The following is a 17,837-nucleotide window of genomic DNA, read 5'->3' as shown; positions in this document are numbered from 1 at the left end:
TGCCTCTACCCCTTGCCATTTTATTTTCTCTCTCTCTACCCGCACATACTCTCCCTCTACCCACTATACCCTCTCTTCAGACCAAACAAGGGTTAGATTTAGGAATGTTCCATAGCAAATAACTCTCCTCCCTCTGTCTACTCACCATCACATTCCTACACACTATCGCTTGTCTATATACCTTTACTCTTTCTCCCTACACAACACACCCTCCCTCTCCATTTCTATTACCGCAATCCCTTTGAACCTCAATCCCTTTCCATCGCTATTCTAATTCCCTCTTACTCCATTCCCTCTCTCTCTAAAACCCTATTTCCCCTCTCCACCTCCCAGATGTTTCTCTTTTTACTCTCACTCCATTCCCGCAATCTTCCTCTGCCTTTTTCCTTCCCCTTTTTCACATGCTCTCTTTATGTCTACTTGCTTTCTCTCTTTCTGCATCCCTCACTCTCTCTCTCCTCACCACTTTCTCTCTGTTTCTTATGCACTGTTCAAAAATATTGGCTTCCGTTGTTGATTACAGCACTTATAATTATTTTTTTAATGACAAAATTAATTGTAATTTATTTTTAATTATTTGACAAATTATTATAATGTCATAATGTTAAAATGCAGCTAGATCCACATTACAATGTATTGTAATCGTAGAATTATTAATAATGAACTCAGAAACTTTTTATCATATTTCACTTAATGTTCTATATCTTTTTTATTTTAACAGCATAGTTTTGCATCATTCTTATATTTCAAAATTTGCTCTTCATGTCACAATGAATTTCTTATGGGAACCAACACTTTGGAGTTTGAAAATTATTTTGAGATACTTTGGGTAAAAAAGAATTGATGGTACATGCAGGTCCAAAATAGATGACCTCGTGCTTAGCTGCATTAAAATTCATCTATCTGAGCTTTCCTTGCTGACTTCATTTATCATTGGTAATTGTGTGATCCTGTCAGCATTATATATGCCAGCAGGCTTTGTGTCAACAGCAAACATTGATCTATGACTTCCTATTGTCATCTAAGTCATTAACGAACGCTGTGACGTTGGGAGCCTAGTTCAGTTCATTGTGGGACACTTTCTTTCAATTCAAATACCTACTAGTTCCATTGTCTTTTATATAGCGCCTAACCAGGTCAGTGCTAGAGCACTGGGATCGAAGCACTCACTCACCTCAGCAATTTCTCATTCCTACTTGCTTCTATTGAAGTCACTGCATATGAAGCAGACAGAGCTTCAAGTAGTAGCTGGACTGCGGTTTTCACCAATCGACAGAGAAGCTCCTGGAAGAGATAGTCCACCAGCTTCAGGAACCTGATGAAGTATTCACGGAGGGGTCTTGACTCCACAATCTCAGAAAATGTTGGTCTCTCTTGCAAATTGCTGGGTTCTGCTGTGTATAACCTCCCAAATCCTGCTACCAAGGCTTTCTGCAGTTAGAGAGCATGGAAACAACAAACATGAATCAGAAATTCCACTTCAATATTCATTTGAGAAAATGAAGTGAAGATACAGACCCTGTGACTGAAAAGGAATGTAACTGGGGTAAATGTCTGGTCAGCCCACTGGAGGACTACACCACACGTCATTTAAAACAAATGAGAGGCTACACAGTGACATTTTGTATTCCAGGAGGACTCCTACACTCAGGGAATCCGGACATGTGGGAACTCAGCAGAGAAATGGAATTCATTGTAAAAGTTCAGTTGTGATCTTAATATACACAAAACAAATTCAAGATATCATTTAACCTTCTCTTAATCCTACTCTTGGTGTTCTTCAAAATATTTACTTGAACCATTAACTGCTTATCTTTCCTGAACAGCTGTGTGTTTCAAACAAGTCGTTTGGTCACTTTGTTCATGCCGATCAAGTTGGCATACCACGCTAGTCCAATTTGCCTGCATTTGCCCCATATCTCTCTTGACCCTTCCTAGCCATATATGTCCAATGTCTTTTTACATCAGATTTCACGCTGGTATAACATTTACATAGAAACATAGAACATTGGGTAGTTGAGGCCAGTTCATTGGCTATATTTAAGAGGGAGTTAGATGTGGCCCTTGTGGCCAAGGGGATCAGAGGGTATGAGAAAAGGCAGGTACGGGATACTGAGTTGGATGATCAGCCATGATCATATTAAATGGCGGTGCAGGCTCGAAGGGCCGAATAGCCTACTCCTGCACCTAATTTCTATCTTTCTATCTTTCTATGTTTCTATTGAACACAAGAGCACAAGAATGGCCCTTTGTCCCCCAATGGCTACGCCGAACATGATGGCAAGTTAAACTGATCGTTTTTACCTTAACGTGATCCATATTCCTCCATTACCTACACATTCCTGTGCCTATCTAAAGCTTTTTAAACTTCACTATCATATCTGTTTCCACCATCAGGTTGCGAATTCTGTAAAACTGAGTTATTTTGTCAATCTAAAGTCAACTTGACTCAAACACTTGTTGCTGTTAAAATCAATTGTTTATTCAGCTGAGACTAGTCTCTTGAACCTTCCAACACAGAGCTGATGCTCTGGGGTGGGTCCAGAGAGGAGTAACGTTGATAGAAACTCATGTCATTTATATAGGTATTAGACATTTCAGATACAGAGGACATGACACGCTAGTAACCAATCATCTGAGTCCTTCTGGTGATTTACAACATCAGTCACATGTTCCTCCTTCCCTGGCCTCATTACAACCTTTGTTTGCCTGTGGTATAACTGCTTTTAGAATTATTTTATTTCAACACAGCAAAACCCCAGTAGGCCCAATTATCAAAGACCACTCCTCAAACTATAAGATACGTATGTAATACAATAATCACACAAGTCATGCACACTTCCCATACCAAGATGAAAGATATTTCTATAAATCTAAACAATTTCTATGTCTAATGTTTACATTCCTACTAAGACAATACATTTCATAATTTGTGTTACTACAATTTCACAGTTTGAAATACTATTACCTATGTCTTTAAAACATTAATTATATAAGTTTGCTGAATTACACTTTCTAAGTTCAAAACCCACACACATCCCAACCAAGCATACATGGGTCGTAAATCTGTCAACTTACGTGTTGGTGCCAGGATACAGCTCAATTTTAATTTGCAGCCCCCTCCCTTCTATCTCTGGGAGCTGTATTTCCAATCTATCTACAAGGCTTTTTACAAATATTACAGAACAAAGCGTAAATTCACAACTCAGACCATTACATCAATCAAATTATCGTCTTCTCCAAGCAACTACTCCTCTTCACATACATCCTAATTCAACAAAGCCAAGGCTAACTACAGGGCCTGTTATCTCTCAGCCTTGAATTATGTTTCAACTCAGCATAAACCTCACAGTGCCATAGAGGAAAGAGCAGTTGACCTCTGGCCTAAGAAGAGGCCCTTATTCAGTTATCCATTCTCCAACACAATCATACCAAATACAATTTCCTCCAGCGATACAATTGCCTCAAAGCAATAAACTAAGCTAAGCAGGTTCAGGTTCAGGCCTCCATGTTTTGATTCATCTTTCCCTTTGTACTTTATTTCGTTAGGAAAACCTTAAGCTTTTCTTTTGCAAATTACCTAGCTTATATAAAAGTCACTATCCGAGCAGTTCAATTTATATAATATTTCCTCAATTCCAGGCACTCGCCATTCTCTGTGTTAAGAACTTTCCCTGCACATTTCCTTTAAACTTACCAGTCTGAACTTACAGCTACGCCCTCTCGTCACTGACATTTTCACCTGGATAAAAAATTCTGACTGTCTACTCTATCCATGCCTCTCATAAATTTATACATTTCGATCAGTTCTACCCTCAACCTCTGACGTTCCAGAGAAAACAAAAACATCCAAGTTTGTCCATTCTCTCTTTCCAGCTAATAATCTTTTAATCTAGACAGCATCCTGGTAAAAAAAACATACGCACCCTTTCCAAAGCATCCCCCTCCCCATCATCCCTGAAATGGGATCACTAGAATTGCAAACAATACTCCAGATGCAGCCTAACCAATGTTTTATGAAGCACCATGACTTCTTCTTGAATGATTCTTATAGTCAACGCCCCAACTGATGAAGGCAAGCGTGCCAGATGTGTTTTTTTATACCACGCTATCTACTTTTATCATATTCCTATGCCCCTGATACATTTCAAACTGAAAAATGTAAGTAAGAGTTACAGTACATCAACTCCAATATGATGAAAATGATTTTAAAAAATGCAAATTCTGGATATCTGAAATAAAAACAGAGAACAGAACATAGAACAAGTACTGCACAACGTTTGTGCTTAAATGTCAACTGATTTCATTTGGCTGTACCTGGTCCGTATTGCTCTGTTCCTCCCACTTCCATGTGTCCATCTAAAAGCCTCTTATGTGCCACTATTGTATCTACCTTTACCACCATTCCTGGCAGCGCATTCCAGGCCCTCACCACACTCTGTTTAAAAAACCTGCCCCGCATATCTCCATTAAACTTTCCCCCTCTCACCTGTGCTGAATGGTGTTGAATATTTCCAACCTGGGAAAAAAGTTCTGCCTACCCTATCTATGCCTCTCATGATTTTATATCCTTCGATCAAGTCTCCCCTCATCCTCCCGAGTTCCAAAGGAAACAATCCAAGTCTATCCAACCTCTGCTTGGACATGAAACCCTCTAATTGCTAGGCAGTAATCTGGGAAAACCTTCTCTGCATCCTCTCCAAAGCCTCATCTTTTCTGTAGAGATGACCAGAATACTCCAAATGCGGCAGAACCAAAGTCTTATAGAGCTACATCATGACTTCCCGATTCTTATATTCAATGCATCTAGCAGTGACAGCAGGCATATCATACATCTTCTTAACCACACTGCATTCACATCTAGATAATTTATATATATCACAAGCAGCAGTTTTCCCAGCACAGATCCCTGTGGACCTCCACTGGTTACAGACCTCCAGCCAGAATATCTGCTTTCCATCACAACCTTCTGTCTTCTATGAATGTCACGACTGGAAGTAGAAGGTTATGAGGAAGCAGAGGGTGATGATGGAAGGGTGTTTTTCCAACTGGAGGCCCATGACTAGTGGTGTGCCTCATGATTCGGTGCGGGGCCCATTACTGCTCCTCATCCATATCAATGATTTGGATGAGAACGTACAAGGCATGATTAGTAAGTTTGCAGATGATGCTAAACTGAGTGGTATTATAGTGAAGATGGCTGATCATGGATAAAATAGGTTTAGAAGGAAACAGGCCAAATGTAGCTAGGTGGGACTAGTGTAGACGGGGCATGTGAATACAGATGCAAAGCATTTGTTTAATACCTTACTTTCATCCTTTGACTCCAAGCATAGATTCACTACCTCCAGCTCAACTCTGCCTGTCCCGCCGGGTTAACCGACATGCCTGGACTGATGGGACACCGGCCCGGAGCAGTGGAGTTAGCGCTTCTTCTCTGCGGATATTACCTTTGGGGCTTTTTTGATGACAAATACTTTCGTCTGGAAGCATGCGGTTTGTTTTTAGCTCGTAGGGTTAAAGCAATCAAGTGATATGGGGAAAAAGCAGGAACGGGGTACTGATTTTCAGCCATGATCATATTGAATGGCGGTGTTGGCTCGAAGGGCCTACTCCTGCACCTATTGTTTTTTTCTATATTTCTCCGTTATCTTTGAGCTGGTGCTACCTTCTGTCTGGTCACCCTCTCATTTTTAACTGACATATAAAAAGCCTTCCTCTTTCCATTCATTTCAACCTTCAGAAGGGATTGTTTCCTTCAATGTCCACTCTTGTGCCTCCAATAAGCTCCTCTTTCTCACAACACATTCCCTTGCGACTTTTACGTTTACCCTTTCCCTTTCTGCTACTCAAGAACTCCAATTGGGTGAAGCAGTCAATTATTTGCACCGTCCAATTTCTTGTATTGCATTTGGTGCTCACTCCTCTACATAGGAGACACCAAAGCCGTACTGTGTGACAATTTTGTCCACATCAGGGGGATAACGTACCACCTGCTCTGGTCCTGGTGCACTGTACCTCACCTGGAAGTACATATTGCACTCTCAACAGAGAGATCCTACCCACCAGATCTCAAATTTCACCCAGACTGCATAGGATAGTGTTGCTATCTCCCCACTCAGCCTCACCTTGGATGCAGTGTGCATGGGTGTGATGTTAGAAATTGACAAGAAGAGGAGGAAAAAATAGAGGCGATTGATCAAAGCTTTATTCTGATAAGGGACTTCTGCCTTGAGTGTTCAAATCGACATGGTACTCCTGAGTTGCTCTGGCTATGTTTCTTCTATCACAGATTTTTAGCTTTTCAAGTTCTACGCTCCTTAGAGACCAATCATCTGTGCTGGGTCTATGCCAGTGTTAATGCTCAAGCTGCCTCTTCCTCTATATCTTCAACTCTCTCAATGAATCACATTTGTCCACCTCAACCATCCCAGGCAGGAATGAATCCCACATTCTTACCACCTACAGAGTAAACATATTTTTTCCGATTTCTCAGTCAGATTCACACATGAGACCCAATGTTTATGATTTTGGCTTCCTCCTTTTTGGTTAAGGGAATGGAGCAAAGATGGGCAAATGGAGTACAATACATTATGCACCAATTGTGAAACATGCTAAGTGGCAAATGGCAAAAAACAAATGGCTGGAGGAACTCAGCAGTTCATGATTGCAGCATCTGCAGTCTCTTGTGCCATCTGGTCTTTTCCCATTGAGATTCAGGATAGGAGCTGATAATTGTGTTTTTCCTGCTGGGACTCTAGATGATGTTTTTAATATTTTTCAGCGGGATGACAGTGTACAGTAACAGCACAGAGTTCCACCCAAACATCACACCAGCTGTGAGTGTTTTCTGAGTTGAAGCCATGCAAGAAGGGTGGCATTAGCTGTAAAATTACCTGCAAACAGGCCTCCTTGACAGACTGTATTATCTTGTATCTGAGATCGCAAAGCTGATTCAGCGCATATTTACGTTGTTCACTCTGGATTTCGGCAAAATCATCATAAGTGTATGAATTACTTCTGTCCAGCTGAAAGTGAGAAAGAAAGTGGTGGAATATTTCACAGAAATATCTCAGGCATCATCTGGAGAAGAGATGACTAGTTGAATTCTTCATCTGCAGATCACCCAGTGTGCGGGACAGGGAGGACTTGATGCATGCAGGGAAGAGACAGGACCATGTGAGTTAGGACATGGGCAGTACTGTACAATAGAAGGCCAGCCGGAATACCATTGAAGGTGATGGAAAGTGGATGAAGATTTCAGCAATGGAAGGTGGGGCAAGGGGAAGTATTAATAATGTAATAAAAAGGAACTACAGATGCTTGTTTATAACAAAGATAGACACAAAATGTTGGAGTAATCAGCAGATCAGACAGCATCAATGGACAACAAGGGTTGGCGATGTTTCGGGTTGGAACCCTCCTTTAGATTGATTGTAGTTGGGAAGGAGGTTCCCTCATGGCTGCTTGTTGGCTAGAGATGGTGTGAGAGCAAGGGTGATATTTCACTGAACTGTGGAACTGGTTAACAGACGTTTAGGCAGGAAGAGGAGGAAGGGGAAGGGGAGAGAGGTGCTTGTAGTTCTAAACTACCCAAATGGAACATGAGGTGCTGTTCCTCCAATTTGCATGTGGCCTCACTCTGGCAATGGAGGAGGCCTAGATCAGAAAGGTTAGTATTGGAATGGGAAGGAGCGTTAAAGTGGTTAGCAATCGAGAGATTAAGTAGGCCTTGGCACACCGAGCATAAGTGTTCTGCGAAACGGTCTCCGAGTCTATGTTTCGTCTGGACAATGTACAGAAGCCCACATCGGAAACACCGAGTGCAGTAAGGTTAAAGGAGTGCATGTGAAACTCTGTCTCACCTGGAAGGAAAAACCTGGATGAAGTTGAGGGAGAAAGTATATGTATATGGACAGATGTTACATCTCCTGCGATTGCAGGAGAATGCACCTGGGACGGGTGGTGGTTTGGATGGGAACCAAGGATTTTCGGAGGGAACAGACTCAGCAGAAGGCTGAAAGGGGTGGGGAGGGGAAGATGTGATCAAAACGTCACCTATTCATCCAAGTTCTCCAGAGGTGCTCCCTGACCCACAGAATTACTCCAACATTTTGCATCTATCTAGGGGAAATATTGCTGAGTGGATGAAGAAGATTTACATGATGGAAAGGATCAAGGGAATCTTCAGATGTATAATTCAGTAGACTAATGTTTATCTTGAGTGCATGTCTCGTTTTAAACTCGCAACATTATAAGCAGACTTACTTTCAAAAAAGCAATGGCACTCCCTTCTGTTCCTAAACCTCCATTGCTTGAGCTGGCAGCTTCACACAAAGCCCGGACATAATAAAGGCAGCGCAGAAAGATCTCATCGGCAAAAAACAGCTGCTTCACCATAATCATTCTAGCAACCAAAGACATAAGGAACAATCAAAACTGGGAAGATAATTAACTTTCCATGGCAACTGATAGGTTAATAACCCTGTTAAGTCATTCCAGCTTCCTCTTCGCAGATTCCATCTGACCTGCTGAGAATTTTCAGTTTTCTATCTTTTTTTATGTGGTTTGGTAGTAAATTTTTGCCACATAACGTTTTCTGAAAAACACGTTTTTATTATGCCATCAAGAAAGTGTTTTAATTATTCTCGCAATACACTGACCTTTCCATTCACCACCCTGTACTAGGAAAGCTGAGACTGTCTCTGATTAAAATTTCCCTTCTTCCTTTGCCCAACACCCACGGAGCAAAAATGCCGCAGATAGTGAAAATGTAATGTTTCCCAAACCTCATACCAAGAGAACATGAGGCTGCTGCCATTTTACTGAAGCATCAGCTGACTGGCGTTTTCACAAGAGATACCAAGTGGCTCCATCACCTTCATTTTGTTTTCATTTGGACTCCACTGGAGGTGGAAGGATAAAGTTCTCCACAACCTGTGAGGTTATCCACTTTGGTGGCAAAAACAAGGAGGCGGATTATTATCTCAATGGGGTTAGGTTAGGTAAGGGGGAGGTGCAGCGAGACCTGGGTGTCCTTGTACACCGGTCACTGAAAGTTGGCTTACAGGTACAGCAGGCAGTGAAGAAAGCTAATGGAATGTTGGCCTTCATAACAAGAGGATTTCAGTATCGGAGTAAAGAGGTTCTTCTGCAGTTGTATAGGGCTCTGGTGAGACCACATCTGGAGTATTGTGTACAGTTTTGGTCTCCTAATTTGAGGAAGGACATCCTTGTGATTGAGGCAGTGCAGCGTAGGTTCACGAGATTAATCCCTGGGATGGCGGGACTGTCATATGAGGAAAGATTGAAAAGACTAGGCTTGTATTCACTGGAGTTTAGAAGGATGAGGGGGGGTGATCTTATAGAAACATATAAAATTATAAAAGGACGGGACAAGCTAGATGCAGGAAAAATGTTCCCAATGTTGGGCGAGTCCAGAACCAGGGGCCACAGTCTTAGAATAAAGGGAAGATCATTTAAGACTGAGGTGAGAATAAAACATTTTCACCCAGAGAGTTGTGAATTTGTGGAATTCCCTGCCACAGAGGGCAGTGGAGGCCAAGTCACTGGATGGATTTAAGAGAGAGTTAGATAGAGCTCTAGGGGCTAGTGAAGTCAAGGAATATGGGGAGAAGGCAGGCACGGTTTATTGATAGGGGATGATCAGCCATGATCACAATGAATGGTGGTGCTGGCTCGAAGGGCCGAATGGCCTCTTCTTGCACCTATTTTCTATGTTTCTATGTTTTACCAATGTGTCAACCAAGAAAGGGACCTAAAGGATGACTAGATTAAGATAGCTGTGGCCCAGTTGTTCAGGGAGAAAATGCTTGTCCAGTGGCGACAGAGTGAGATACTGATCCGAGCTGATCCCTCGCATAACTGGACAGTTGTTTCAGAGACTTTAGGCATTCAGCGTGGAAACGGACCTTTTGCTTCACCAAGTCGGCGCCGACCAGCGATAACTCACACGCACTATCCTACACAGTAGGGAAACGCTTGAAAAGTTGGAACATCTTCATGGAACTAGAGCCAATCGTGCTGGCACCAAAACCAAACAACAGATGGCACCAGGACGCCACCTGCCTTATGCTACTTGGAAAGCCCTAAACTGCCTCCGCACTGGAGTTGGATGCTGCGGACTCAACCTGAAGAAGTGGGGCTTCTTGGATTCTGACAAGTGTAACTGTGGAAAGGAGCAGACAATGGCCCACTTACTGACTTGCAGCGGAGAGGCATAGAAACATAGAAACATAGAAATTAGGTGCAGGAGTGGGCCATTCGGCCCTTCGAGCCTGCACCGCCATTCAATATGATCATGGCTGATCATCCAACTCAGTATCCCCGTACCTGCCTTCTCTCCATACCCCCTGATCCCCTTAGCCACAAGGGCCACATCTAACTCCCTCTTAAATATAGCCAATGAAGTGGCCTCAACTACCCTCTGTGGCAGAGAGTTCCAGAGATTCACCACTCTCTGTGTGAAAAAAGTTCTTCTCATCTCGGTTTTAAAGGATTTCCCCTTTATCCTTAAGCTGTGACCCCTTGTCCTGGACTTCCCTAACATCGGGAACAATCTTCCTGCATCTAGCCTGTCCAACCCATTAAGAATTTTGTAAGTTTCTATAAGATCCCCTCTCAATCTTCTAAATTCTAGAGAGTATAAACCAAGTCTATCCAGTCTTTCTTCATAAGACAGTCCTGACATCCCAGGAATCAGTCTGGTGAACCGTCTCTGCACTCCCTCTATGGCAATAATGTCCTTCCTCAGATTTGGAGACCAAAACTGTACGCAATACTCCAGGTGTGGTCTCACCAAGACCCTACTGTACAACTGCAGTAGAACCTCTCTGCTCCTATACTCAAATCCTTTTGCAATGAAAGCTAACATACCATTCGCTTTCTTTACTGCCTGCTGCACCTGCATGCCTACCTTCAATGACTGGTGTACCATGACACCCAGGTCTCGCTGCATCTCCCCCTTTCCCAATCGGCCACCATCTCAGACGATCTCTGCAGAGGCACAGATGTGGCACAGATGGGGCAAAGCGATGGCAGAACGTCTGACACATGATCGACCGAGTGAGTAGGAAAAATTTACAATTTTGAGAAGCCAATTAACCTATAAACCTTTATGTCTTTGGAGTATGGGAGGAAATCAGAGCACCCGGAGATAACCTCCACGATCACAAGGAAAATGTACAAACTCAGTACAGACAGCATCCGTAGTCAGGATCGAACCCGGTCTCTTGCGCTGTAAGGCAGCAACTTTACTGCTGTGCCACTGTGCCATCTATATGGGCACAGTGGGTCTAATAATGCATCATTCTATGGTAAATTTTGTTGGTTTTCCAAGGCAAGCGCAGAAGAATGGGAAAAGTCAGTAGACCTTTGAGGAGAGCACAGATGAATGTGGTAAGTGTGTAGGCCTTTTGAAGAGAGCATATGAGAATGTGGGTTAAGCAGGTGGGTCATTGGTAGAGAACATAGGAAAATGGGGTAAACAATTATGCCTTTCAAAAAGTGCACACAGGAGACTGGAGGTAAGTATGTAGGCCTTTGGTGGAGAACATGAGAATAGGGATAAAGCATGATGGAGAAGAATAGAAGCCAAAGAGGTATTCAGCAGGAAAACTGTCCAAAAGATGGAACTGCACACTGAATAGAAAAGGGAAGGGATAAAGATCCAAAATAAATCTCTTTAAGTGAGGGCAGAAGGGAATCGACCCAATACATTATGAAATATGACATTTGCTCCCTGATTAGTGTTAAAATGAGGGAGGAATGTATTGTGCCTGCAAATTAGGGAGTGTAAAATTATCCAGAGTCCTTCTCAATGGCTTTCCCTCCCCTCCTCATACAAATGTATGAGTGCAGGTTAAAGCAGGTTAAAAGGTTACCCACCTCCACCATTCCACACTACCTCCAACCATTCCCATGCTACACAACCTCCAGCCATATAGCCAGCTCTCAGATCTTTGCCTCCCCTCTTCATACAAATGTATGAGTGCAGGTTAAAGCAGGTTAAAAGGTTACCCACCTCCACCATTCCACACTACCTCCAACCATCCCCATGCTACACAACCTCCAGCCATATAGCCAGCTCTCAGATCTTTGTGTGAAACATGAAGAACATCTCATGGAATTATATCTCAAGGCCAAACAGTATCTTTAGTGGAGGAAAAGAATGAATTAACATCATATGAGTTGTGCTGTGAATGAGTTAAATTAGCACCCTATTCACCAATTTCCACATGGCTATGAGTGAAAGTCAAACAGACTCTCTTAACATCATGTAAACCATTGGTAGAGCTGCTGCCTCACAGTGCTTGAGACCCGGGTTCAATCCTGACCTCGGGTGCCGTCTATGTGGAGTTTGCACTTTCTCTCTGGGACTGCATGCTTAAGTTTTCTCCGACATCCCAAAGACGTATGGATTTGAAGGATAATTGGCCTCTGTAAATTGCCCCTGGCTTGTAGGGAGTGGATGAGTAAGTGGGATAAAATAGAACTTGTGTGAATAGGTGATTGATAGTTGGCGTGAACTCAGGGAACTGAACAAGCCTTTTCCATTTTGTATCTCTAAACTAAACCAAACATACCTACTGCTGCTGGTCTTTAGGTTACGGATATTGTCCTTCCAAACACTGAAAGCCTTCCATTTTCTGGGGGAAAAAAAATTGAATATGTTTAGAAAAAAAGAAAAATAAACATTAGAAAAAAACATTAGGAACGGAAATTGAAAACGGATATTAAAACGGAACACAGATTTAAATCAAACCTTAACATCTGACTATCACTAAATTTATCCTATCTGCAAATCTATTTACGTATTAAAATTTGCTTAACTTTCAAGAAATGTTCCGTCAAGTTGCAACCATACATTAAAGCACCCAGAGAGGTGCAGTGCAACTATCAGTGAGCCAGCTGACCTAATTAGCAGATTCAGATAATTCTAACATCTTGGTGTGGGCTAAGTAACTACTTGTTAACACTATGTGCTATTTATAACCGAGTTTGGGCATGGAGAGACTGAGTGCCTATAAGCAATCTGGTGAGTGACAAGCCTGAAGCAATGGAAAAGTTCCATGAGGCATAGAACTGGGAAGATCAAGATATTCCTTGCAAGATATGGCTCACCAAAAGGGGATTTCTCACCTGCTACTGGCTTCATTCTGTCCAGCAGGAAAACTGTGATATTTCCTCTTTCAGATTGTGGTTGTCAGCTAAGACCAAACATGATTATAATCAAGCCGTCCACAGTGGACGGATACAGGATAGAGGGTATAACATTTAGGGCAAGATAAAGTCCAATAAAACCTGATCAAAGATAGTTCAATGGTCTCCAATGTGGTCGATAGGAGATCAGGGCCGTCTCGAGCTGGCGAGAGGATGGTTCAGTTGCCTGATGACAGCAGGGAAGAAACTCTCCCTGAATCTGGAGGTGTGATGGATATGCAGTATAATGTGGATAAATGTGAGGTTATCCACTTTGGTGGCAAAAAACAGGAAAGTAGACTATTATCTGAATGGTGGCCGATTAGGAAAGGGGGAGATGCAACGAGACCTGGGTGTCATGGTACACCAGTCATTAAAAGTAGGCATGCAGGTTTGCAGCAGGCAGTGACAGAGAGGCGAATGGTATGTTAGCATTCATAGCAAAAGGATTTGAGTATAGGAGCAGGGAGGTTTTGAACTCTACTGCTGTTGTACAGGGTCTTGGTGAGAACACACCTGGAGTATTGCGTACAGTTTTGGTCTCCTAATCTGAGGATAGACATTCTTGCCATAGAGGGAGTACAGAGAAGGTTCACCAGACTGATTCCTGGGATGTCAGGACTTTCATATGAAGAAAGACTGGATAGACTCGGTTTGAACTCGCTAGAATTTAGATTTTAAAATCCTGGCAATATATTCATAAATCTCCTCCGCTTCCTCTCTCATTCTTTTCCAGAATGTGATGACCCTGAACTTCGCAAAGTTCTCCAGCTCTGGTCTAACTATTGTTTCATAGAGTTCTAGCTTAACCTTCCTGCTCTTATATTTTGTGCCTCCTCTACTAAACGAATGTACAGTATCTTCCAAACTTTCTTAACCACATCCATGTATGTGGATTGTTAAAACTCTCATAATTTAAAAGTGAATGAAATCCTGGCCTTTATATTTAGAGAACAAGGAGATGAAAGTTATGCTTCAGTTATGCAGAGGCCAGTTTAAGACACAGTTATGTTTAGACCTCAGCCTTTGACGATACCCAAACAATCAAATATTTATCAAAACATTTATCTAAATTTTGTGACATCCTACCTGAAATTCACAAAAATTGGCAGTTCATGAATCTTGTAGAAGAAATATCGTTCGTTCAACCACTCCAATACAGAATCAGTTTCTATGCCATCTTTTTCAGTCAGTGAGTTGATCTGAAAATTAAATCATCATAAAAAGTTAGAAAAGCACTGGTAATTTAAAGGGAAGAAATATAAATGAGTTTGTATTATCAGACGGTAAGAATAACTGGAAGTATCCCAAAGCTGGAACAAAATGTAGCCTTCAAGAGCGGCACGGTGGTGCAGTGGTAGAGTTGCTGCTTTACAGCGCCAGAGAACCAGGTTTGATCCTGACTACGGGTGCTGTCTGTAGGAAGTTTGCATTCTTCCCATGACCTGTTCCGGGTGCTCCCGTTTGCTCCCACATTCCAAAGACGTACAGGTTTGTCGGTAAAGATTGTAAATTGTCCTTTGTGTGTAAGATTGTATTAGCGTACGGGGATCGCTGGTCGGCGCGGACTCAGTGGGCAGAATGGCATATTTCCGCGATGCATCTCTATACTAAACTAAATTAAACTGAGAAATAGTTTCTCGTTCATTTAAAGACTGATATTGGTGGTCCTGTAGCCTTGAACTTAGTCATTTACTCAGTCACATCAGAGGACAATAAAGGTACAATCCTTTTTTCAGGATTGGTATGGATTTATTTCCCTCAAACAAAATGCTTTTAACAACAGTCCAGGAGTTTTATCATCACAGTTATGATACCACCTTCATATTCCAGGATTAAATTAACTAACTGAATTAATTTGCCCAATTGCCTCGTGGAATCGAAGTTCATGTTTCTGGTTTCTTTGTCCAGATCACTGAGTTACCAGTCAAATACCATAACAATAATAATAATAATCTCCTTTCAAATTTCCTCCGCTTCCTCTCTCATTCTTTTCCAGAATGTGATGACCCTGAACTTCGCAAAGTTCTCCAGCTCTGGTCTAACTATTGTTTCATAAAGTTCTAGCTTAATCTTCCTGCTCTTATATTTTGTGACTCCTCTACTAAAATAATGTACAGTATCTTCCAAGCTTTCTTAACCACATCCATGTATGTGGATCTTAGACACAACTTTCAAAAACCCTCGTGTTTAAGAAGGAACTGCAGATGCTGGAGAATCGAAGGTACACAAAAAAGCTGGAGAAACTCAGCGGGTGCAGCAGCATTTATGGATCGCTCCATAGATGCTGCTGCACCCACTGAGTTTCTCCAGCTTTTTTGTGTACTTTCAAAAACCCTCCATTGAAACATTTAAACTCAGCGGATCTATTTAAAAAATCTAACCTACATTATTTTTCACCAATTGAATGTCCCGGTGATTTGGCAGAGTCCAAATCCTGCGAGAACAGAAAGAGTGAGGGTAATAGCGGATTGAGAATTTTGAAGTCAATAAACTTTGATGTCAGCACAATGAAAGTGAAGGATTGGAGTGAGAATGTGTGGTTTAGCAGAGAGAGAAGACGTGTCAGAAACACTGAATATAGCATTGCTGACCAATGGATTCTATGATGAGTAGAGACAGTGAGATGAGAAGGCTTCTCTCAGTGAAAAGACTGCACAATTATTTTACAGTCTAAAGGGGTTAATGGAGTACATGCCAGAGCTGCTGCCATGTTGAACAAGACCTTACAGCAACAGTAGGTTGCACAACCAACACTGAATGAAACTAGCAGTAACTACAGTTTTCAATGAAGCAGTCTTTCATACAACCTTTCTCCAAGAGATCTAAACTCAATTAGGTAGGTTTTAAAAAAAACTAAATTCCAAATAAAAGCAATTTTTAACAGACTTGAAAGGTTTACGGGGAACTTGCAATTATAACCTTTACAAGGGGGTTCAATTTAGTACACACAATACACAACACAATACAATTTATTTGTCACTTGAACCTCATAGAGGCTCAAATGAAATGTTGTTTCTACAGTCATACACACAAGAAAAAAAGACCTAAGACACAACACAATTTACACAGACATCCATCACAGCGCATCTCCTCCTCGCTGTGATGGAAGGCAAAAAAACTTATCTCTCCCCTGCACTCCCCATTCCCCTCCCGATGTCAGAGTCAAAGCCCCCGGCAGGCGATGGCAATTGTCCCGCGGCCATTAACGCCGCGTCGGGTGATGCAAGGCTGCGCTCCGGGTCTTGTTGTTGGAGCCTCCGGCGGGCGCTAGCAAAGTCCCGCAGCCGTTGAAGCCGCGCCGGGCGATGATGTAAGGCCTCGCTCCAGGTACTCCTCGACCCTGCGACTCGGGCGGGTGAAGTCGCCGTTGCGGAAGCCCCGAAAAGCGGTCTCCCAGCAGGGACCCGCGGGCTCCCGATATTACTGTCTGCCAGACCTGCAGTAAGCCTCCGAATCTCCGGGGGTTGGGTCACAGCAGCCCGCCACCACAGCTCCACCCGCTCCGAACTCGGCCAGCTGCATGATGGTGAGTAGGTCCGCAGCTCCGCGACTGGAGCCCCAGGACGTTCCTGCTGGAGGCCGCTCCACATTGCAGCCCCAACGACAACGGAGACCCGACAGGGAAAAGGTCGGGTTCTCCGTGCAGGGGAAAGATTTTAAAAGTTTCCCCCCCCACCCCCCACACACACACACACACACACACACACACACACATACCCCATCAAAAAATAAATAAAAACTACATTAAAACGGGACAAAAAATAACAAAAAGACAGACGGACTACAGAGGCCGCTGCGACGTGAGTCGCGCCGCCCACCGGAACTCCTGTAATAGAAGAAAAGCAAAATAGTAGGCTCCTGTAATAAAAGAAAAGCGTTGAACTTTAATATATGTGTCACCTTCACTATTCAATGTAGCAATCTCTGCTCAGTAATAAGGTCTGCAGTTATTAACAGGGGAGCCTGCCTGAAGATAAGCTGTCCTTGCATTGAATTCTTCTGGCAGTGGTTGAAGTTATTCAAAATCTAGATTCTCATTAGTGCATGGCAGACCTATGACAATAGAGCTCAAGATTCAAGATTCAAGATTCAATTTAATTGTCACATGTACCAATTAAGGTACAGTGAAATTTGAGTTACCATACAGCCATAAGAAGTAGAAAAGCAGAAATACACACAGCACATAAAATAAAGTTTAACATAAACATAAATATCGACCACAGTGGAATCCACATTCCTAACTGTGATGGAAGACAATAAAGTTCAGTAATTTTCCTCCTTTGTTCACCCGTGGTCGGTGCCTTGAACCCTCCGCAGTGCCGCTGCCGACGGTCCGCTGTTCAAGCCCTCTCGTCGGGAGGATCGAAACTCCGGCGTCGGGACGGATTGGAACACTCCGCGGCATGGAGCTCCCGAGTCGGCCGCCTCTTACCGGAGACCGCTGCTTCACGGTGTTAGTCTACAGGCCCTGCGGTCGGAGCTCCAACACTGGCGATCCTCAGCAAAAGATCCCAGGTTCTGCGATGGTAAGTCCACGCGGCACCCGCGGCTTGAAGCTCTGGGCCGGTGTCCAGGAAAGGCCGCACCAATCCATGCTGTAGGCTGCAGGGGGG

The 17,837-nt window shown here is 42.9% G+C and overlaps 1 protein-coding gene across 1 annotated transcript in view; it reads right to left on the bottom strand.

The window, feature by feature from the left end:
- LOC129697686 (dynein axonemal heavy chain 6-like) overlaps positions 1-17,837 on the bottom strand; it is a 415,092-nt gene that overhangs the window by 320,528 nt on the left and 76,727 nt on the right. Inside the window, exons 7-11 of the mRNA XM_055636395.1 lie at positions 14,311-14,423; positions 12,411-12,668; positions 8,269-8,407; positions 6,897-7,028; positions 1,175-1,431 (exon numbers count right to left, since the gene is read on the bottom strand). Of these exons, the coding sequence (XP_055492370.1) occupies positions 1,175-1,431; positions 6,897-7,028; positions 8,269-8,407; positions 12,411-12,668; positions 14,311-14,423 (899 nt within the window). The remainder of the gene's footprint in view (positions 1-1,174; positions 1,432-6,896; positions 7,029-8,268; positions 8,408-12,410; positions 12,669-14,310; positions 14,424-17,837) is intronic.

The sequence above is a fragment of the Leucoraja erinacea genome, chromosome 5 (assembly GCF_028641065.1).
Source record: "Leucoraja erinacea ecotype New England chromosome 5, Leri_hhj_1, whole genome shotgun sequence".
In the NCBI taxonomy this organism is placed as follows: domain Eukaryota; kingdom Metazoa; phylum Chordata; class Chondrichthyes; order Rajiformes; family Rajidae; genus Leucoraja; species Leucoraja erinaceus.
This window is presented reverse-complemented; position numbering and strand designations above follow the sequence as displayed.